The sequence below is a fragment of the Carcharhinus amblyrhynchos genome, chromosome 21 (assembly GCF_965287045.1).
Source record: "Carcharhinus amblyrhynchos chromosome 21, sCarAmb.v2.hapA, whole genome shotgun sequence".
Classification (NCBI taxonomy): Eukaryota; Metazoa; Chordata; class Chondrichthyes; order Carcharhiniformes; family Carcharhinidae; genus Carcharhinus; species Carcharhinus amblyrhynchos.
In genome coordinates this window covers 3869910-3892611 of record NC_137344.1, presented here as the reverse complement: position 1 = coordinate 3892611, position 22702 = coordinate 3869910, and the positions used below count along the sequence as shown (strand labels likewise).

Genomic DNA, 22702 nt, shown 5'->3' with positions numbered 1-22702 from the left:
TAGTCCATTTTGCTGTTATTCCTACCAAAATGGATGACCTCACACTTACCAACATTGTCCTCCATCTGCCAGACCCTCGCCCACTCACTTAGACTATCTATATCCCTTTGCAGACTTTCAATCTCCTCTGCACTCTTTGCTCTGTCACCCATCTGTGAATTTTGACACACTACACTTGGTCCCCAACTCCAAATCATCTATGTAAATCGTAAACTATTGCGTTCTCAACCCTGAGGCACACCAGTAATCACTGATCGCCAACCAGAAAAACACCCATTTACCCCCACTCTTTGCTTTCTGTTAGTTAACCAATGCTCTAAACATGCTAATACATTACCTGTAACACCGTGCACCTTTATCTTACGTAGCAGTCTTTAGTGCGGCATCTTGTCAAATGCCTTCTGGAAATTCAGATACACCACATCCACATGTTCCCCATTGTCCACTGCATATGTAATGTTCTCAAAGAATTCCACCAAATTAGTCAAACGTGCTTGGTTTCGTTGATCAGAACATTGAATACAGGAGTTGGGACGTCTTGTTGAAGTTATACATGACCTTGATAAGGCCACACTTGGAATACTGTGTGCAGTTCTGGTCACCCTATTATGATGTGGAGATGCCGGTGTTGGACTGGGGTAAACACAGAAAGCAGTCTCACAACACCAGGTTAAAGTCCAACAGGTTTATTTGGTATCACGAGCTTTCGGAGCACTGCTCCTTCCTCTTGGCGAAGTGTTCCCGCTGTCTCCCTCAGGGACTGCCCCACAGATAGATCGCTCACTAGCTGTATATGTGCAAACTCAGGGCTGTAGCTACAAGCTGTTCTTTTTGCTGGTTTCAGAACTTGTTTTTGGAGGCTGTGTGAGCAGTCAGCAGTAACCTCTGCACGAAGCTACCAGCTACTTAATGAGCTGAGAACATGAATGGTTTGATCAGAAACTGTGGCTTTCAGACACTGCGGTTGCTGCCACTCTGTGGGCTGGTGGGATCTCAGAAAACCATAAAGCTTTTATTTTAATGTCCCACAAGGTTTGTACGAATGTGGCCTCAGGTTACATTCTGAGGCTCATTTGCTCCCTTGATTAACACTGACTTTAGATCTAAATCCAAGGATTATTTTGCCACTTCTCTGTCACATAAATACATCAAAAAGAATTCCAAATGGCTGCAAATCAAAGTAGATTAGCTGCATCGTTTTTACAGGATAGGAACAGACGTTTAGATTAATCTTCCTCTCAATCGCCCAGGCCAGCTAAAAGCTAGCGGAGATAGATTTGGGGCAGATAGATTTTACCGATAATGCTATCCAAATCTCCCCTCCATTTAACTAACAACGTGTATGTGTATAGCGCTTTAAGCTTTAAAGGTGAGTGAGATGCTCTGTTGGAGAGTCAGTGCAGTTATTTAGCACGGCCAATGCACCCTAACCAGCAGGTCTTTCAGACTGTGGGAGGAAATCGGAGCACCCGGAGGAAACCCACACAGACACGGGGAGAATGTGCAAACTCCGCACAGTGACCCAAACCGGGAATTGAACCCATGCACCTGGCACTAAGAGCCAGCAGCGCCAACCACTGTACCACCCCATGGAATGTGAATAGGGAATGTGAAGAGATATCGTAGAGCTATATGACAGGAGGAGGTTGTAGAGGTAGGAAGGTCAAGGCCACACGGAGGGATTTGAACACAAAGGTGAACATTTTAACATAAAGGCACTGTCAGGATGGGCGGACACTGTAGGTCAGTGAGCAAAGGGGTGATGGGATCAGGGGCAGCAGAGTTTTTGATGTGCTCAGCTTTACAGAAGGTTGGCCTCCCTGACAACACTTCAGTTTCACAATCTTCATCCTTGTGTTCACACCTTGCCATGTCCTCATCCTCCCTACTACCTCAGTAACGTCTGACCTACTGCATGGAACCGGTTGTCTTGGCTCCACCATTGGTGGCCATGCCTTCAGCTGCTGAGGGAAAGATTGAAATGGTGAAGGATAATGATGATATGGGAGGACATAACTGCCAGAAGGGGCAAAGTTACATTGAGGTGGGTTTGGTAATGAGAACATTGCTTCAGTCTCTGTTGGTTTCTAGAGAGAGGCTTGGAGTCAGTGGCAGTTTGTAGCAGAACCCAGAAACTGGTCTTCCCAATACTGAGTGTGAGGACATCCCAGCTCAGCCAGTATTGGGTGTTGGATAGTAATAAATCAGAGACAATGGAAACCAATTCTCATTGACAAAGAGACTGCAGCAACAGATATGACACAGCAATATCAAAGGCATCTTGATAAGCTGGTGTAGTGTACCTTGTAGATGGTACACACTGCTACCACTGTGCAGAGGCAGTGGAGGGAGTGAATAGAGAGAGTCATAAAAATTTACAGCATGGAAGCAGGCCCTCTGGCTGAACTTGTCCATACCACCCAGTTTTTACCACTAAGCTAGTCCCAATTGCCCGCATTTGGCCAATATCCCTCTTACCCATGTAATTATCTAAATGGCTTTTAAAAGACAAAATTCTACCTGCCTCTATTACTGTCTCTGGCAGCTCGTTCCAGACACTCACCACTCTCTGTGTGAAAAAATTGCCCCTCTAGACCCTTTTGTATCTCTCCCCTCTCGCCTTAAAATCTTTGTAGAAAGGTGCTAATCCAGCGGGGCTTTGTCCTGGCTGGTGTTGAGCTTCCTTAAGTGTTGTTGGAGCTGCACCCATCCAGGCAAGTGGGCAGTATTCCATCGCTTGTGCCTTGTAGATGGTGGACAGGCTCTGTGGAATCAGGAGGTGAGTTACTCACCGCAGGATTCCCAGCCTCTGACCTACTCTGGGAGCCGCAGTATTTATATGGCTTGGTCCAATTAAGTTTGTAGTCAATAGTAACTCTTTGAATGTTAGTTGATGGGAGTTCAGCAATGGTAATGCCATTGAATGTGAAGGAGAGAATGTTTGTTGGAGATGGTCATTGTCTGGCATGAATGTTACATTCCACTTGTTATCCCAAGCCTGGATATTGTCCAGGTCTTGCTGCGTTTGGACATGGACTGTTTCAGTATCTGAGGAATTGCAAATGGTGCTGAACATTGTGCAATCATCGGTGAACATCCCCATTTCTCACCTAATCATGGAAGAACATCATTGATGAAGCAGCTGAAGGTGGGGCCGAGGACACTCCCTAAGGGACTCCTGCAGAGATGTCCTGGAGCTGAGATGATTGACCTCCAACCACCACAACCATCTTCCTATTTGCCAGGTATGACTCTAACTAGTGGAGAGTTTTCCCCCTGATACCCATTGATTCCAGTTTTACTAGGGCCCCTCGATGCCTCACTTGGTTGAATGTGGCCTTGATGTCAAGGGCTGACACTCTCACCTCACCTCTGGAATTGAGCTCTTTTGTCTATGTTTGAACCAAGGCTGTAATGAGATCAGGAGCTGAGTGACCCTAGCAATACCCAAACTGGGCATCACTGAGCAGGTTATTGCTGAGCAGGTGCTGCTTGATGGCGCTGTCGATGACCCCTTCCATCATTTTACTGATGATCGAGGGTAGACTGATTAGGCGGTAATTGGCTGGGTTGGATTTGTCCTGCTTTTTGTGTACAGGGCATACCTGGGCAATTTTCCACATTGTTGGGTAGATGCCGGTGTTGTATCTGTACTGGAAGAGCTTGGCCAGGGGAGCGGCAAGTTCTAGAGCACGTCTTCAACACTACAGTGGGAATATTATCAGGGCTCAGTCTTTGCCATATTTTGCTCTTGTATGGAGCGAATCAAATTGGCTAAAGACTAATATCTGAGATGCTGGGGACCACTGGAGGAGGCCGAGATGGATCATCCACTCGGCACTTCTGGCTGAAGGTTGCTGTGAATACTTCAGCCTTTTCTTTTACACTGATGTGCTGGGCTCCTCCATCATTGAGGATGGGGATATTTGTGGAGCCTCCTTCTCCAGTGAGTTGTTTAATTGTCTCCCACCATTCACGACTGGATGTAGCAGGACTGCAGAGTTTAGATCTGATCTGTTTATTGTGAGATTGATTAGTTCTGTTTGTTGCGTGCTGCTTCAGCTGTTTAATATGCATCATAAGGTCAGAAGTGGTGGTGATCGCTGATGATTGCATAACGTTCAGCACCATTCACAACTCCTCAGATACTGAAGCAGTCCATGTTCAAATGCAACAAGAGCTGGACCCCAGGCTTGGAGTGACAAGTGGCAAATAATATTCGCACCACACAAGTGCCAGATAATGACCATCACCAAGAAAGATAATCTAACTATCTCCCAATGATCTTCACAGCATTACCATTGCTGAGTCCCCATCATCAACCTCCTGGGGGTTAACATTAACCAGAAACCGAACAGCCTTCAGGAGAACAGTGACCACAACACCACACAACCCTGCCACAGCAACCTCTGCAAGACATGCCGGATCATCGACACGGATGCCATCATCTCACGTGAGAACACCATCCAGCAGGTACACGGTACATACTCTTACAACTCGGCCAACGTTGTCTAACTAATACGCTGCAGGAAAGGATGTCCCGAAGCATGGTACGCTGGGGAGACCATGCAGATGCTACGACAACGGATGAATGAACATCACTCGACAATCACCAGGTGGGAATGTTCCCTTCCACTCCGGGAGCACCTCTGCAGACACGGGCATTCAGCCACTGATCTTCGGGTAAGCGTTCTCCAACATGCACTTCACGACACACTACAATGCAAAGTCGCTGAGCAGAGACTGATAGCCAAGTTCCGCACACATGAGGATGGTCTCAACCGGGATCTTGGGTTCATGTCACACTATCTGCAACCCCCATGACTTGCCTGGGCTTGCAACATCTCACTAACTGTCCTGGCTGGAGACAATACTCTCTAACCTCTTTAACCTGTGCTTAACCCTCTCTCCACTCACATTGTCTGGACCTTTAAGACTCGCATTCCAACCATTATCTTGTAAATTGAGTTTGTGTCTTTATACGCCCTGTTTGTGAACACAGCTCTTCACTCACCTGATGAAGGGGCACTGCTCTGAAAGCTCGTGCTGCCAAATAAACCTGTTGGACTTTAACCTGGTGTTGTGAGATTTCTCATTGTGCTTCCCCTAGTCCAACGCCGGCATCTCCACATCACGGTCAATATTACCCCAGGGGCCTGTGTGGGTTTGTATTATCCCAGGGCCTGTACGAATCATGGGTGAATCTACAATAAAAAATTACGGAAAGCTTGTTGAAGTGGATGTAAGCAGGGCAGGCAGCAAGGCTGTGTGCTGGTGTTGATTTTGTGTCCATGCAGCTTGCAGGAGCAGTGGTGGTTGGGGGGGGTGGCGAGGGGGTGCGCTGCAGGGTGGCGGAGGGGCAGGGTGCTGCAGGATGGGGGCGGTTTGCTGCTGGGTTGGGGTGGGTTGTGTTGCAGCGTTGGGGGGAGGTGCGCTGCTGGGTTGGGGTGAGGGAGTTGCATTGCAGAGTTGGGGGGAAGGTGCGCTGCAGGGTGGGGGTGAGGGGAGCTGCGCTGTAGGGTGGGGGGGGAGGTGCGCTGCAGGGTGGGGGTGAGGGGAGCTGCACTGTAGGGTGGGGGGGGAGGTGCGCTGCAGGGTAGAGGTGAGGGGAGCTGTGCTGTAGGGTGGGGGGGGAGGTGCGCTGCAGGGTGGGGGTGAGGGGAGCTGCGCTGTAGGGTGGGGGGGGGAGGTGCGCTGCAGGGTGGGGGTGAGGGGAGCTGCACTGTAGGGTGGGGGGGAGGTGCGCTGCCCAGGGGAGGGTTCTGGTTTTTGACAGGATTGCTCGAAGCGGAGGGCACAATAATGTTGGGTGATGTTCAGGCGGCTCGGAATGTTGCTTCCACACGAGGCTGTCTCGTACACTCGGCTTCCTTTGTCTACTGGGGAGTAATCCTATCGCACTGGGTGTCCGTTCCGATTCCGGTTAACTGCAGTGAAAGGGGGTCTTCACTGCAAACGCCTGGGAATCTGCTCCTCACTGACTCCTTCACTGGCAACAGCAGAAACCCATCACTTTAACCGACTGGACAAAATCTGTCAGTGCAGGGATCACATTTCCAATGTCAGGTCACAGGGGGGAGCGCAGAATACCATCAATACCTTACATTCAGGGTGGGAAAATCAGTTCCTGGCCTAATGCTGACCCAATGACATCTACTGGGGCGTGGAGGTGTTCACGTGAGGCTGTGATGCCTCACGTAGTCAAAAAGCCAGTCTAAACTCAGGCAGCTCTGTCCTTCCACCTGGAGGATTTTCCTTTGCTAAGAAGAGGGAAGAGTTTGCAGCTTCTTTGTCTCTCTGTCTGAAAGATGGCTGGTGTTAGCTGTGTGTCAGCTCTACAATGGGAATAAACACGCCTTCCTAGATGGGGCTTTGGTTATTTTCCACTCGGGGAGTGTTGCTGAACTGAGCCAATGGAAGCAGCAACTTGTTTGAAGAAAACAGAGATAAAAGCCTTGCGTACAGTCTCAGCAGCAGACACAGCCATTGTCTCCACATCACAATCAAACATCAAGGTCTTACAGACTGCATAACCACATCTGGTTTAGAAAATGAACATGCTTTTATACGGTGTCTTTCAGACAGCGGGGCTCCATCTTCCAAAATATACAGTGTGGAAGGTGAAATTCATTCTGCACTCTCCGCCAAAAAATACTTCACACTTCACAAACCAATTTTGTTTTATTAGGGATTAGAGAAGGAGGTTTGAGACAAAGAGGCCATTAAGCCAAAGATTTGGGGGAAAAGGGACTTTTTTTCCCCAATACCAGCATGAAACACACCTAGGTACAGTATGAATTAGATACAGAGTAAAGCTCCCTCTACACTGTCCGCCATCAAACACTCCCAGGACAGGTACAGCACGGGGTTAGATACAGAGTAAAACTCCCTCTACACTGTCCCCCATCAAACACTCCCAGGACAGGTACAGCATGGGGTTAGATACAGAGTAAAGCTCCCTCTACACTGTCCCCATCAAACACTCCCAGGACAGGTACAGCACGGGGTTAGATACAGAGTAAAGCTCCCTCTACACTGTCCCCATCAAACACTCCCAGGACAGGTACAGCACGGGGTTAGATACAGAGTAAAGCTCCCTCTACACTGTCCCCATCAAACACTCCCAGGACAGGTACAGCACGGGGTTAGATACAGAGTAAAGCTCCCTCTACACTGTCCCCATCAAACACTCCCAGGACAGGTACAGCACGGGGTAGATACAGAGTAAAGCTCCCTCTACACTGTCCCCATCAAACACTCCCAGGACAGGTACAGCATGGGGTTAGATACAGAGTAAAGCTCCCTCTACACTGTCCCCCATCAAACACTCCCAGGACAGGCACAGCACAGGGTTAGATGACTGCCCCAGTTAAATGTCTTAATTTTATCTTTCAACGAAGCCCTACTGCATCACTGCTACAATATCAGAATTGAACAGGACAGCTAAAAATGGAATGCAAAATAATGAGTAATATTATCATTAGATTCTGGGCTTGTGTGAATGAAAAGCTACACTGAGGCTGCATGAACCCACATCCTCCCAATCCCTGCGTGGCCTGAACTGGAGTTCAGCCTGAACTGGAAGATCAGGGTTCAAACCCACTGTGTACAGTTTCCACCAATTCAAGCCCTACTTTGTTTTATAAAAGAAAGTTTTCAGGATGTGATTTTTGAGGATATTTACAGCACTCTATATGGGGTTAGATGTTGGTGGAACAATCGATTCGCACTCTTGCCATCTCTGTCCTTGGCACCTCCTGCTCTGTGTCAGCTCCTGAACTCCGGAAGCTCTTGCTGGTCAGTGTTGCTGCTTCTCTCTCCGCACAGTCCACTCAACCCGCTGGTCACAGGGTGGATCCATGAAGTCATCTGAGTCACGTGGCTGAAGAAAGGAAGATCAGAAACTCCCAGCACCTTCTCACTTTCACAACAATCTTAAAGATAACAATATAAATCAGGAATCTGCGCATCTCCGAGCCCAGGATCCACAGGATAGGGAGCCAGGTGTCAACATGACCCCGGAACGAGTGCCTGTAATGCACACCAGGGACAGGGACCCGCTGGGCACAATGGGAGCTAAAGCCAGAGGAAATGGGAATGGACAAAAGAGGCAGGAACTACAGGCCAGTATGCTGGAGGATTGATAGGATAGTGAGAGAGCCAGGTATCAATTAGAGCGAGAGCTGGGATGGACTGGGCACAGAGAGGGAGATCGAGATCGATGATCACATGATATTTGTAGCTGCCCCATAGAACTGAAGTTCTGAAGTCACACCACTACAGTATTCAACAGAATTATAGAATCCCTGTAATGCAGAAGGAGGCCATTTGGCCTGTGAAGCCTGCACTGACGACAATCCCACCCAGGCCCTATCACCATAACCCCACGTATTTACTCTGCTTGTCCTCCTAACACTAAGGAGCAATATAGCATGGCAATCGGCCCAACTTGCACATCTTTGGACTGTGGGAGGAAACCGGAGCACCCGGAGGAAACCCACGCAGACACAGGAAGAAGGTGCAGGCTCTGCACAGACAGTTGGAATTGAACCCGGATCCCTGGCGCTGTGAGGCAGCAGAGCTAGCCACTGTGCCTCCCTGAAATAATCCTTGTTCAAGTAAAGCCAATAGGTTCACAGGGTTTGAAAGGGAGTTGATGAGGAGGCACGGAGGGACAGAGCTTCAGAGAGCAGGAAGGTGGAGACGACAGGAATAGCTGAATCATGGGAGAAAGAGTACATTCTTTCTGGTTGTAACAAAGCTTGGTATGGGCTCCTGCTCTGCCCAAGACCACAAGAAACTACAAAAGGTTATGAATATAGCCCAATTCATCACACAAACCAGCCTCCCATCCATTGACTCTGTCTACACTTCCCGCTGCCTCGGCAAAGCAGCCAGCATAACTAAGGACCCCCTGGACATTCTCTCTTCCAACTTCCACCTTCTTCCGTTGGGAAAAAGATACAAAAGCCTAAGGTCACTTACCAACCAACTCAAGAACAGCTTCTTCCCTGCTGCTGTCAGACTTTTGAATGGAGCTACCCTGCATTAAGCCGATCTTTCTCTACACCCTAGCTATGGCTGTAATACTACATTCTGCACCCTCTCCTTTTCTTCTCTATGAACAGTATGTTTTGTCTGTATCGCGCGCAAGAAACAATACTTTTCACTGTATGTTAATACATGTGACAATGATAAATCAAATCGAATCAAAATTGATCAGGAAGAAGGTCTTGACTGAACTGACTATATTTGCAAGCTTGTCAAAACATGTCCACATTATTACAAACACGCCTAAAAATAGAACACAACATAATAATTGTTGGGTGGTGAGGAATGAAACCTTCTCAGGAATCTGAAATGTCAGCAAGTCTTTTTTTGTTATAGGTACTGACAGATATCGTGGGAGCTAACCCCCAAAATCCACCTGGGGATGGAGGTTAAATATCCTGTCTGATTAACCCCTGTCCTGCTCACTGTGATGCAGCAGCACGTTCCATTCAGGCTGGCTTATTGTTTACATGGTTTGTGCGTGCACCCAGCAGCCTCTGCCTGGACAGTCCATTGGCTGGACATGACCAGGGATAATTATCACAAGGGGTTAGCAGTATTTAAAGGAGCCTGCATCTCTTAAAGGAGAAGCGCATTGTGGCTGCAAGACGTGGAGATACCAGCATTGGACTGGGGTGGGCACAGTAAGAAGTCTCACAATACCAAATTAAAGTCCAACAGGTTTATTTGGTAACACAAGCATTCAGAGTGCTGCTCCTGCGCTCACCTAATGAAGGAGCAGCGCTCCGAAAGCTCGTAGTACCAAATAAACTGTTGGACTTTAACCTGGTGTTGTGAGACTGCTTACTGTGGCTGCAAGGGGTAGTGGTAGTTCTTTGAAAAGTGAACCTAGGTTATATTTCTTTGAGGCTGAACATGTGAAATAGTGAGCACCAAGCTTTTTGGACAACTCAGTCGAGATTTTGGTGCAAGATGTAGTGAGAAAGAGAGACAGCCTGCATCCGCAGGGATGGCTGGAAGACTCTTGGGATAGATACTTAGGCAGTCGTTGGGAAAGTGTAGCAGCAGAGGTCAGTGTCAGGAGTGTTGCTCCAAGAACTTGGATGCAGTGCAGGGAAAAGTCTAACACTCTGACACGAGTTGCCAAGGTGAATGAGATTTTCTTCAAATGCCATATCCTATTAACTGAACCATCGATCACATCCACTGCTTATTTCACTACCTCCCCATCACTCACATAACAACAATCACTATCAGTACTCAACACTTCACTGAACCCTCTGTTGCAAACCTGATACCACAGCTATTCAACCACGTCAGTCATAGCCAGTGCTGTCTTTACCCTGTTTTGAAGTTGCAATTGAACGCCAGACTATCCAATCTCTCCTCAAAGTTACGTTTTTCTAGTCCTGGCAATATCTATCTTCCGTCTTAAAGACACTCACTGACCTGGCCTCCACAGCCCTCTGTGGCAAAGAGTTCCACAGATTCATCATCCTCTGGCTGAAGAGATTTCAGGAGCGTCCCTTTACACTGAGGTTGTGCCCTCGAGTTCTAGTCTCTCCCAGTAATGGAAACATCTCTTCAGATCCACTCTATCCAGGTCGCTCAGTATTCTGTAAGTTTCAATTAGATCTCCCCTCACCCTTCTAAACTACATCGATATAGACCCAGAGTCCTCAACCCACTCCTCGTATGACAAACCCTTCATCCCTCTGGTTAAACAGCTTCCCATTACAATACAGGCACGTTACATAAGAACATAAGAAATAGGAGCAGGAGTAGGCCATCTAGCCCTTCGAGCCTGCCCCGCCATTCAATAAGATCATGGCTGATCTGTCGTGGCTCAGTTCCACATTCCCGCCCTCTCCCCATAACCCTTAATCCCCTCTCTTATCAAAAACCCATCAACCTGCTTCTTAAAAATATTTAGCGAGGTAGCCTCCACCACTTCAACGGGCAGAGAATTCCAGAGATTCACCACCCTTTGAGTGAAGAAGTTCTTCCTCAACTCCGTTCTAAACCGCCCCCCCTTTATCTTGAGGCTATGCCCCCTAGTCCTACTGTCCTTTCTGAGCGGGAAGAGTCTCTCCACCTCTATCCTATCCATCCCATTCATCATCTTATACGTCTCAATGAGATCTCCCCTCATTCTTCTAAACTCTAATGAGTACAAGCCTAGTTTATTCAGCCTCTCCTCATAGCTCAACCCCCTCAACTCCGGTATCAGCCTAGTAAACCTCCTCTGCACTCCCTCCAAGGCCAAAATATCCTTGCGTAACTACGGTGCCCAAAACTGCACACAGTACTCCAGCTGCGGCCTCACCAATGCCCTATATAGCCGCAGCAAGACCTCCCTACTTTTATATTCAATCCCCCTCGCTATGAAGGCCAGCATCCCATTAGCCTTCCTGACCACCTGCTGCACCTGCAAGCTGGGTTTTTGCGACTCATGCACAAGGACCCCGAGGTCCCTCTGCACCGTCGCCTGCTGCAGTTTTTCTCCACGTAAGTAATAATCCTTCCTACCATTATTCCTACCAAAGTGTACCACCTCGCACTTGCCAACATTAAATTCCATTTGCCAGTTCCTGGCCCATTCGCCCAGCCTATCTAGATCCTTCTGCAGACTCTCCACACCCTCCGCACAATTTGCCTTTCCACCAATCTTGGTGTCATCAGCAAATTTCGACACCATACACTCGGTTCCCTCCTCCAGATCATCTATATAAATGGTAAATAGCTGAGGCCCCAGCACCAACCCCTGAGGCACTCCACTAGTCACCAACCGCCAATCCAAATAGCACCCATTGACCCCCACTCTCTGCCTCCTATTTGACAACCAGTCCTCTATCCACGCTAACACCCTACCCTCAACTCCATGTCCCCTGACCTTCTGCAATAACCTCTTGTGAGGTACCTTGTCAAACGCCTTCTGAAAATCAAGAAAGACCGCATCCACTGGCTCTCCTCTATCCACCGCCCTTGACACATCCTCATAGAACTCAAGTAAATTTGTCAGACACGACTTCCCCTTAACGAAACCGTGCTGCGTCTGCTCTATCAAGCAATTCCCCTCAAGATGCCTTGCTATTTCCTCCTTGATGACGGATTCTAACATTTTACCTACAACAGACGTTAAACTAGCCGGCCTATAATTCCCCGCCTTTTGCCTGGCACCCTTCTTAAACAACGGCGTAACATTAGCCGCTTTCCAATCTTCCGGCACTTCCCCGGAATCCAGCGACGTCTGGAAAATAACCACCAAGGCATCCACTATCACCTCCGCCATTTCTTTCAGAACCCTCGGATGCATTCCATCCGGTCCTGGGGACCTGTCCACAATCAGCCCCCTCCAGTCTGTCGAGCACCACCTCTCTAGTAACAGTAATGTCATCGAGACCCTCCAGTCCTACCACCTTTCCATCTCTAACACCCGGCAAATTATTCACGTCCTCCTCCGTGAAGACCGAAACAAAAAAGTTATTCAAGACCTCAGCCATTTCCCCATCCCTTACCACTAAGTCCCCCTTCTCATCCTCTAAGGGTCCAACATTACGCGGGCACAGAAACAGACAGAGCTTAATGTATACACAGAAACCTGTGAAGATGACAGTTTTTTCAGATGATAATTAGAGGCATGGAGTTCTGATGGATCTTGGCAAATCACTGGTTAAGATTTAGCTGGAGTAATGGGTAATTGTAACTTTCTAAACCCATTGGGTGTGTCTGATAGAGCACGGGGAACCCAGAAGATGATGACCCACAGCACACTATGGATTTTCAGCTCCACACTGTGTGTAAGACATCACCAACTAGAAGCCAACCCAACTGATAGGCACTGCTTCCAGTCAGATGGGAGGATGTCTGGAGGAGGTCACAGGGCCAGATTCATGCCCCAACTAAGGGACAGTGGGGAGGGGGAGCGGGGGGAGGAGTTGTACTTGGTGGTGGGGTGAGGGGCAGCACGGGCGGGAATTTCAGTGGGGAGGGAAGAGTATGCAGGAGATGGGGGAGGCCGGGTGGGGAGACTGGGAGGATGTTCTTGCAGAGTTGGTGAGTCAGATAAGCTGGATCCAGTCGGCAAGCGGAAAAGTCCTTCCCTCTCAAACCAGCATCCCCTCAGTGTACCTGGTGATTTCCAAAGAAATGGAAACTCTGCTTCCAAGGGTTAAGTTGCAAATGGTGAATAAAAACAAGGATTTGCAATCAATACTTTACCACCCACCTGACACAATCCTGCCATTTTGGCAGATTAAATTCTCTCCATCGTGTTCAATGTGATAGAATCCCCACAGTGATCTGCACAATCTCTCTGAAAGAGCATCTTACCCAGGTCCTTTCCCACAACCCCTCACATTTAGCATGGCCTATCCACCTGACTCATAGATATTTGGAGTATGGTAGAAAACTGGTGCACCCGGAGGAAACCCATGCAGAAACAGGGAGAACGTGCAGACTCCGCACAGTGACCCAAGCTGGGAATCGAACCCGGCTCCCTGGTGTTGTGAGGCAGCAGTGCTACCCACTGTACCATCATGCTGCCTGGTGGCCTGTTAGCTGTTAGCTAAATAGTTAAAAAGAGTAGGCCCAATCAGATGGCACAGAATCTTCTGTTCTATAAGATTTGATGATTCTATATTTATGAGGAAACTTTTCAGGCAACTTTAGAATGACCATAGCAACTCGAGCCTGCCAGATTTCCTCTGGGAATGAACACTGTTGCAATCCTAGCTGATAATACTGGACAGGTCATATCTGGCTTGATGGAACCAAACTTTTTTTGGAAACCATGGGAGAAAGTTAATGAACAAATTCACAGGAGTCTGCTGAGGAACTTTTAATACAAAGAATAACATTCAAACAATTGAACTCCCAGATTAAAAAGTTGAAAAGATCTCAATACAAATACAAGATATGATTCAAATTCCTAGCATGCCTTTACCCCAGCAATATATTTACAGACACATAAACCAGTGAAGAATTACCACTAGTTTGACACAAAGGCTTCTTGTTTGGAAGTGACACAGTTGCAGATGATTTCCTCCCTGAGCATTCACTTGACTCTTCTCACCCAACTCGTATCTCTCTCCAAGACCCCCAGAGACTGCACTCTAGATTCACTGTTTCTTCAAATATTTAATTTGATTTATTATTGTCACATGTATTAACTGACAGAGAAAAGTATTGTTTCTTGTGTGCTATACAGGCAAAACATACCATTCATAGAGATGGAAACGGGAGAGTGCAGAATGGAATGTTACAGTCTTAGCTAGGGTGTAGAGAAAGATCAACTTAATGCAAGGTAGGTCCATTCAAAAGTCTGACAGCAGCAGGGAAGAAGCTATTCTTGAGTCGGTTGGTATGTGACCTCAGAATTTTGCAACTTTTTCCCGACAGAAGAAGGTGGAACAGAGAATGGTTGGGGTGCATGGGGTCCTTGATTATGTTGGCTGCTTTAATGAGGCAGCGGGAAGTGTAGACAGAGTCAATGGATGGGAGGCTGGTTTGTGTGATGGATTGGGCTACATTCATGACCTCTTGCAGTTCCTTCTGGTTTTGCACAGAGTAGGAACCATGCCAAGCTGTGATACAACAAGACAAATGTTGGGGTCATTGAAGGATGTGGGGTATAACAGAGATTGTTACAGTAAAGGGTGTGTGATATATTAGATTGTCACAGTGAGGCGTGTGGGGTATATCAGTGTTACAGTTTTGGGTGTGGGTTATATCAGAGATTGTTACAGTAAAAGGTGCGTGATACATCAGAGTATTATAGTGAAGGGTGTGGGTTATATCAGAGATTGTTACAGTAAAAGGTGTGTGATACATCAGAGTGTTATAGTGAAGGGTGTGGGATATATCAGAGATTGTTACAGCGAAGGGTGTGGGATATATCAGATTGTTACAGTGAGGGATGTGGAATATATCAGAGTGTTACAGTGAGTTGTTTGGGGTATATCAGAGAGTTTTACAGTGAGGAGTGTGGGGTAGATCAGAGAATTTTACAGTGAGAGCTGTGGGACATATCGGAGATTGTTACAGTTAGGGGTGTGGAATATATCAGAAAGTATTACAATGAGGGGTGTGGGATATATCAGATTGTTACAGTGAGGGATGTGGGGTATATCAGATTGTTACAGTGAGGGATGTGGGGTATATCAGATTGTTACAGTGAGGGATGTGGGGTATATCAGATTGTTACAGTGAGGGGTATATCAAAGAATGTTACAGTGAGAGGTGTGGAATATATCAGAGAGTGTTACAATGAGGGTTGTGGGGTATATCAGAAAGTGTTACAATGAGGGGTGTGGGATATATCAGAGAGTGATACAGTGAGGGGTATGGGGTATATCAGAGAGTGTTACAGTGAGGAGTGTGAGATATATCAGAGAGTGTTACATTGAAGGGTGTGGGATATGTCAGAGAGTGTGAGTGAGGGGTGTGGGATATAGCAGAAAGTGTTACAGTGAAGGGTGTGGGATATATCAGAGATTCTTACAGTGAGGGGTGTGAGATATATCAGAGTGTTACATGAGGGGTGTGGAATATATCAGAGTGTTACTATGAGGGTTCTGAGATATATCAGAGAGTGTTACAGTGAGGGGTGTGGGGTATATCAGAGAGTGTTACAGTGAGGGGTGTGGGATGTATCATTGTTACAGTGAGGGTTGTGAGATATATCAGAGAGTGTTACAGTGAGGTGTGTGGGATATATCAGAGAGTGTGACAGTGGGGTGTGTGAGATATATCAGAGTGTGACAGTGGGGTGTGTGAGATATATCAGAGTGTGACAGTGGGGTGTGTGAGATATATCAGAGTGTGACAGTGGGGTGTGTGGGATAAATCAGAGAGTGTTACAGTGGGGTGTGTGGGATAAATCAGAGAGTGTTACAGTGGGGTGTGTGGGATATATCAGAGAGTGTGACAGCGGGGTGTGTGAGATATATCAGGGTGTGACAGTGGGGTGTGTGGGATATATCAGAGAGTGTTACAGTGAGGTGTGTGGGATAGGTCAGTCTTACAGTGAAGTGTGTGGGATATGTCTACAACTGATATATTATTTCCAGTTCCTAATGGCCATTGCCTTTGTTTGAGTTGTTGTTAACACCAGCAGGCTATTCACCAATGGATATGTAATGATTGAGCCTCATAGAAATCATAGAAATCCTACAGTGCAGAAGGAGCCCATTTGGCCCATTGAGTCTGCACCGACCACAATCTCTACCCCCATATCCCTATATATTTACCCATTAATTCCTCTAACCTACGCATCTCATGACTCTAAGGGGCAATTTTTCGCATGGCCAATCAACCTAACCTACACATCTTTGGACTGTGGGAGGAAACTGGAGCACCTGGAGGAAACCCACGCAGACATGAGGAGAATGTGCAAACTCCACACAGACAGTGACCCAGGCCGGGAATCGAACCCAGGCCCCTGGAGCTGTAAAGCAGCAGTGCTAATCACTCTGCTACCGAGGCTGATTTGGAGTGGGATAGAGCAGTCACAATGCAGATGCTACATCACTCACTGTGCACATGTGTTGTGGAACCCTTCATGAAATGCTCTGTCATTAGGTCCCTCACTCCTCACTGCTACAGAAGCAGAGACAAGGCAGCGAGCTGACAGATCCTCTCGAGACACGCAATGAAAAATCAAAAGCAGAATCTGTCCTGCGTGGCATTACATGATCACCCACTTCACTCTCGGTTCTTCAAAACAGGAAATTCATGAGGATCCCAGTGCCCAAAATAAACACAAACACAGACTGAGTCCCTGAACTTCAGATGCAACAGCTGCATACAGCAAGCACATATCCACCTTACTTTTCCCCAAAGGAAATAAATGACTTTTTTTGAAGTAATCCGCTGCTTTTCTTTTCATTGACTTTTGACAATGGATCTGCCTTCCTGTGTATGAGCGACATCCGGTTCCAGTGGGTGGGATGGGATGTCTCAGTATCAATAAACATACCGGTCCCCTCCCTCCCACAGTGACACCAGGCTGACACCTCGGTCAACACTCTCACCAACAAAATCTGTATATTTTACATCCTAATACAACAAACCACTTCACAGGGGTGTTATCGAACATAAGAACATAAGAAATAGGAGCAGGAGTAGGCCATCTAGCCCTTCGAGCCTGCCCCGCCATTCAATAAGATCATGGCTGATCTGTTGTGGCTCAGTTCCACTTTCCCGCCCTCTCCCCATAACCCTTAATCCCTTCTCTTATCAAAAACCCATCAACCCGCTTCTTAAAAATATTTAGCGAGGTAGCCTCCACCACCTCAACGGGCAGAGAATTCCAGAGATTCACCACCCTTTGAGTGAAGAAGTTCCTCCTCAACTCCGTTCTAAACTGCCCCCCCCCCCTTATCTTGAGGCTGTGCCCTCTAGTCCTACTGTCCTTTCTGAGTGGGAAGAATCTCTCTACCTCTACCCTATCCATCCCCTTCATTATCTTATACGTTTCTATAAGATCCCCCCTCATCCTTCTAAACTCCAACGAGCACAGACCCAGTCTATTCGGCCTCTCTTCATAGCTCAACCCCCTCATCTCCGGTATCAGCCTAGTAAACCTCCTCTGCACTCCCTCCAAGGCCAAAATATCCTTGCGCAAGTGCGGCGACCAAAACTGCACACAGTACTCCAGCTGCGGCCTCACCAGTGCCCTGTACAGTTGCAAACTGTACAAATCTAACCAAGTCAGCTAAAGAGATATCAGGACAGATGACATAAAGTTGACAAAATTACCATTGCAGAGACGTGGTTACAAGGTGACCAGGACTGGGAATGGAATTTTCAGAGATATTTGTCAATTCAGAAGTACAGAAACATAGAAGATAGATGAATCTGGAGGCCATTTGGCCCTTCGAGCCTGCTCCACCATTCATTACGATCATGGCTGATCATTCAACTCAACAGCCTAATCCTGCTTTCTCTCCATAACCTTTGATCCCATTTGCTCCAAGTGCTACATCCAGCCATCTCTTGAATACATTCAATGTTTTGGCATCAACTACTGCCTGTGGTAATGGATTCCACAGGCTCACCACTCTTTGGGTGAGGAAATGTCTCCTCATCTCCGTCCTACATGGTCTATCCTGAATCCTCAGACTGTGACCCCTGGTTCTGGACTCCCCTGCCATCGGGAACATCCTCCCTGTATCGACCCTATCTAGTCCTGTTAGAATTTTATGAGTCTCTATGAGTCTCATTCGTCTGAATTCCAGCAAAAACAATCCTAATCTAGTCAATCTCTCCTCATACATCAGTCCCGCCATCCCTGGAATCAGCCTGGTAAACCTTCGCTGCACTCCCTCGAGAGCAAGAACATCCTTCCTCTGATAAGGAGATTAAAACTCCGCACAATACTCTAGGTGTGGCCTCACCAAGGCCCTGTATAATTGCAACAACACATCCCTGCTCCTGTACTCGAAACCTCTCACAATGAAGGCCAACGTACCATTTGTCTTCTTTATTGCCTGCTTACCTTCAGCAACCGGTGCACAAGGACACCCAGGTCCCTCTACACACTCCCCTCTCCCAATTTACAGCCATTCAGATAGTAATCTGCATTCTTGTTTTTGCTTCAAAAGTGAATAACCTCACACTTATCTAAATTATACTGCATCTACCATTCATTTGCCTACTGACCCAACCTGTCCAGATCATTCTGAAAGATTTCTGTATCCTCATCACAGTTCACCCTCCCACTGAACTTGATATCATCTGCAAACTTTGAGATGTTACATTTTGTTCCCTGGGGTCCCAGCACTAGTTACTGCTTGCCAATTTGAAAAGCACTCATGAACTCCTACTCTGTTTCCTCTCTACTAACCAGTTTTCTATCTGTCTCAATATACTTCCCCCCAGTCTCAAGTGCTTTAATCTTGCACGATAATCTCTTATGTGGGACTTTGTGAAACACTTCCTGAAAGTCCAAATATACCACATCGACTGGCTCCCCCTTGTCAAGTCTCCTAGTTACAGCTTCACAGAATTCCAACAGATTTATCAAGCATGATTTCCCCTTCATAAATCCATGCTGACTTTGATCCTGCCACTGCTTTCTAAATGCTCTGCTACAAAGTCCTCGATAATGGATTTGAGAATTTTCCCCACTGCTGATGTTAAGCTGACTGGTCTACAATTCCCTGTATTCTCTCTACCTCCCTTTTTGAATATTGGAGTGACATTTTCTACTCTCCAATCTACAGGGACTGTTCCAGAGTCTATAGAATCCTGGAAGATGATCACCATTGCATCCATTATTTCTAGAGCCACTTCCTTAGTAGGGAAGTCATGTTTGATAAATCTGCTGGAGCTTTTTGTGGATGTTATTTGCAGAATAGATGAAGGAAGTGCAGTTGATTATGGTGTATTTGGATGTTCAGAAGGCTTCTGATTAGGTCTCTCACAGATTAGTGACCAATGGGACTGGGTGTTGGATGCAGCTATATATTTAAGCAATTGCATGATTGCTTTAAAAGCCAATCCATGATTTGATGGTGATGTCATTGGGGTGAAACAACTCCTGGAATAAATTAGTTGCTGCTATTTTGAATCAACACGTGCAAACCGTATCTTTTCCTTTTTGTTTTAAACCCAAAGTTAGGGCTTGACAACTGTTATGGATTGAGAATTGGTTAATAGACAGAGAACAGAAATAAACACAGGCTTTCTAACCTTTTTAACCTGGTGGGCATATTTGCATATTGTTAATTTATTTGTGGGCCAGCATTTATTACCCATCCCTAGCTGCCCTTGGAGGGCAGTTGAGAGTCACCCACATTGCTGTGGCTCTGAAGTTACATGTAGGCCAGAACAAGTAAGGACGGCAGATTTCCTTCCCTAAAGGGCATTAGCGAACCAGATGGATTTTTCCGACAATCGGCGGTAGATTCTTAATTCCAGATATTTTTTACTGAATTCAAATTTCACCATCTGCCTTGGCAAAATTTGAACCCGGGTCCCCAGAACATTAGCTGAGTTTCTGGGTTAATAGTCGAGTGATAATATCACTAGGCCATCGCCTCCCTTCTCAATCCAGGAGCCGATGTGAGGCTTTCAGAGAGATAAGGCTTGGCACTGAATGAAACTGAATTTCAAAAGAAAATATAGAACCCTCTGCCCCAAGGCTGTGGAGTCTCAAACACTGAGCTTGCCCAAGACAGAAATTCATAGGATACTAAAGACATCAAGGGATATATAGACAGAGGAGAAAATGGCACAAGAGATAAATGATGAACCTTGATCAATGTGAATGGCAGAGCAGGCTCGGTAGGCTGAATGGCCTCCTCCTGCCCCGATTTCCTACATCCCTAAGGCTTGGCCAAAGAGATAGGTTTTAAAATGTGTCTTAAAGGAGAGAAAGGGAGAGAGATTTAGAGAGAAAATCCCAGAACCTAGGGCTAGGAAATTGAAGGCCCAATCTTAATGGTGGAGCAACTAAAATTGGAGGCACACAATGTAGGATGCAGATATCGCATGGGGCTGTGAGACTGGAGGAGGTTATGGGGCTGTGAGACTGGAGGAGGTTATGGGGCTGTGGGACTGGAAGAGGTTATGGGGCTGTGAGACTGGAGGAGGTTATGGGGCTGTGGGACTGGAAGAGGTTATGGGGCTGTGAGACTGGAGGAGGTTATGGGGCTGTGGGACTGGAGGAAGTTACGGGGCTGTGGGACTGGAAGAGGTTACGGGACTGTGGGACTGGAAGAGGTTATGGGGCTGTGGGACTGGAGGAGGTTACAGGGCCGTGGGACTGGAGGAAGTTACGGGGCTGTGGGACTGGAGGAAGTTACGGGGCTGTGGGACTGGAAGAGGTTATGGGGCTGTGAGACTGGAGGAGGTTATGGGGCTGTGGGACTGGAAGAGGTTACGGGACTGTGGGACTGGAAGAGGTTATGGGGCTGTGGGACTGGAGGAGGTTACGGGACTGTGGGACTGGAAGAGGTTATGGGGCTGTGGGACTGGAAGAGGTTATGGGGCTGTGGGACTGGAAGAGGTTATGGGGCTGTGGGACTGGAAGAGGTTAGGGGCAGTGGGACTGAAGGAGATTGCAGAGATGGAGAGGCCCTGGACTAATCTGACCGCACGTATGAAAGCCCAATGACTGAGGTCCTGTAGAGCGATAGGTCAGCAGAAACAGGGCAGATGGATAAATGGGACTGGGGGTGGTTAAGGATGTGCTGAAGTTTGTGGAGGGAGAAAACGGAAGGCTGGCCAGAAGTGGCCAGGAGGGTGTTGGAGAGATAAGCCCGGAGGTAACAAATGCAGGACAGGTTTCAGCAGCAGCGGAGCTCAGGTGGGACAGAGTAAGATAGCGCTCTGGAGGTGGAACTAGGAGATTGGAAATTCAGCTCTGGGTCAAACAGGACTCCAAGGTTAGAAACAACGTGGTTTTGGACACTGCTGATGGAGGGAGCTAGACTTGTGGACAAAGAGTTTCTGATGGGAAACAAAGAAAATATTTAATTGGAAAAACGTGCTTATGAAGTTGGGAATGTTGGACAAGCAATGTAGCAAATCAGAGGGATCGAAAGGTTGATGACGCCCTGGAATCTCTTCCAATGGACCAATCCTGGCTGTAATTGAGCTTAACTTTAATCACTGGCATGTGCCATCACTGTTCTCAGTCAGGGTGGCAACGCCACACCGATCTGTGCAAACCTCTTGCTGGAGACCACCCAAACCGGAGAAGATGCATCCGTGAAGGAGCCGACCATTCTGAATCACTCCGAAAGGCCCACATGCTGGCCAAACACAACCAGCGGAAAGAGTGGACCAAATTCCGAGCCTCCCACCCACCCGTTTCCCCGAACACCACCTGCCTCAGCGCTGGCAGAGTGTGCGGATCCAGCATTAGATCCATAATACACAACCCCAGAGTGGAAGAAAGCTGTCCTTGGTCCAGGGAGACTGGCTAAGAAACTGAAGGTTGCCTCTGATATGTGACATGGGGAAAGTCCCAACTGAAAAAGAGGAAAAGAAAGTGAGTTGGAATTAGGTGGAGATTCGGCCTGACAGAGCAGGCTCCACTCTTCTCACATTTCTCAGTTGTTGAAAGAACATGTGTAGGACTGGAACATTCCACTCTGTTACTATTGCTTTTTCTGTCTGCGGTTGCACTCTTTGGCCTCTCCTACAGGGTGAATTTTCCAATGTTTTTGAATGTTTTCCTTCACACACACTGTGTGACTGGGGAGGGGAGAGGTACAGGGAGTGCTGGTAGCCAGAAAGCTGTCTGCTGCATTCACCTCGACGTACCAGTAAGAAAACAGGAGCCACCTCATAGAATCCCAAAACACAGCCTCTTCAGTTCCCTCCTTCCCCCTCGCTCCTTCTCCCCTTCCTCCTTCTCTAACCTTACAGGCAACGCTCTCTTGTCTCCAGGAGACTGTAGATGCACTTTTTTGTCCCTCAGCTGTTCTTGCAATGGGCTCCTCATCTCGGTCAATGCTCCACGGTGACACAGTAGTTGGCACTGCTGCCTCAAAGCACCAGCGACCCAGTTCAATTCTCGGCTTGGTTCACTGTCTGCGGAGTGTGAATATTCTCCCCGTGTCTGCGTGGGTTTTCTCCGGGTGCTCTGATTTCTTCCCACAGTCCAAAAGGTATGCAGGTTAGATGCACTGGCCATGTTAAATTCTCCCTCAGTGCACCCGAGCGGGCACCGGAGTGT

The 22702-nt window shown here is 47.4% G+C and overlaps 1 protein-coding gene across 7 annotated transcripts in view; it reads right to left on the bottom strand.

The window, feature by feature from the left end:
* Positions 1-7283: 7283 nt before the first annotated feature.
* stxbp4 (syntaxin binding protein 4) overlaps positions 7284-22702 on the bottom strand; it is a 184824-nt gene continuing 169405 nt past the window's right edge. For 5 of the 7 annotated variants that reach the window (XM_080209276.1, XM_080209277.1, XM_080209278.1 and 2 more), the window contains exon 22: positions 7284-7882. In XM_080209276.1, coding sequence (XP_080065402.1) covers positions 7768-7882 — 115 coding nt within the window. In that variant the 3' untranslated portion in view covers positions 7284-7767. The remainder of the gene's footprint in view (positions 7883-22702) is intronic. The other 2 variants (XM_080209279.1, XM_080209280.1) reach the window with 1 other exon arrangement.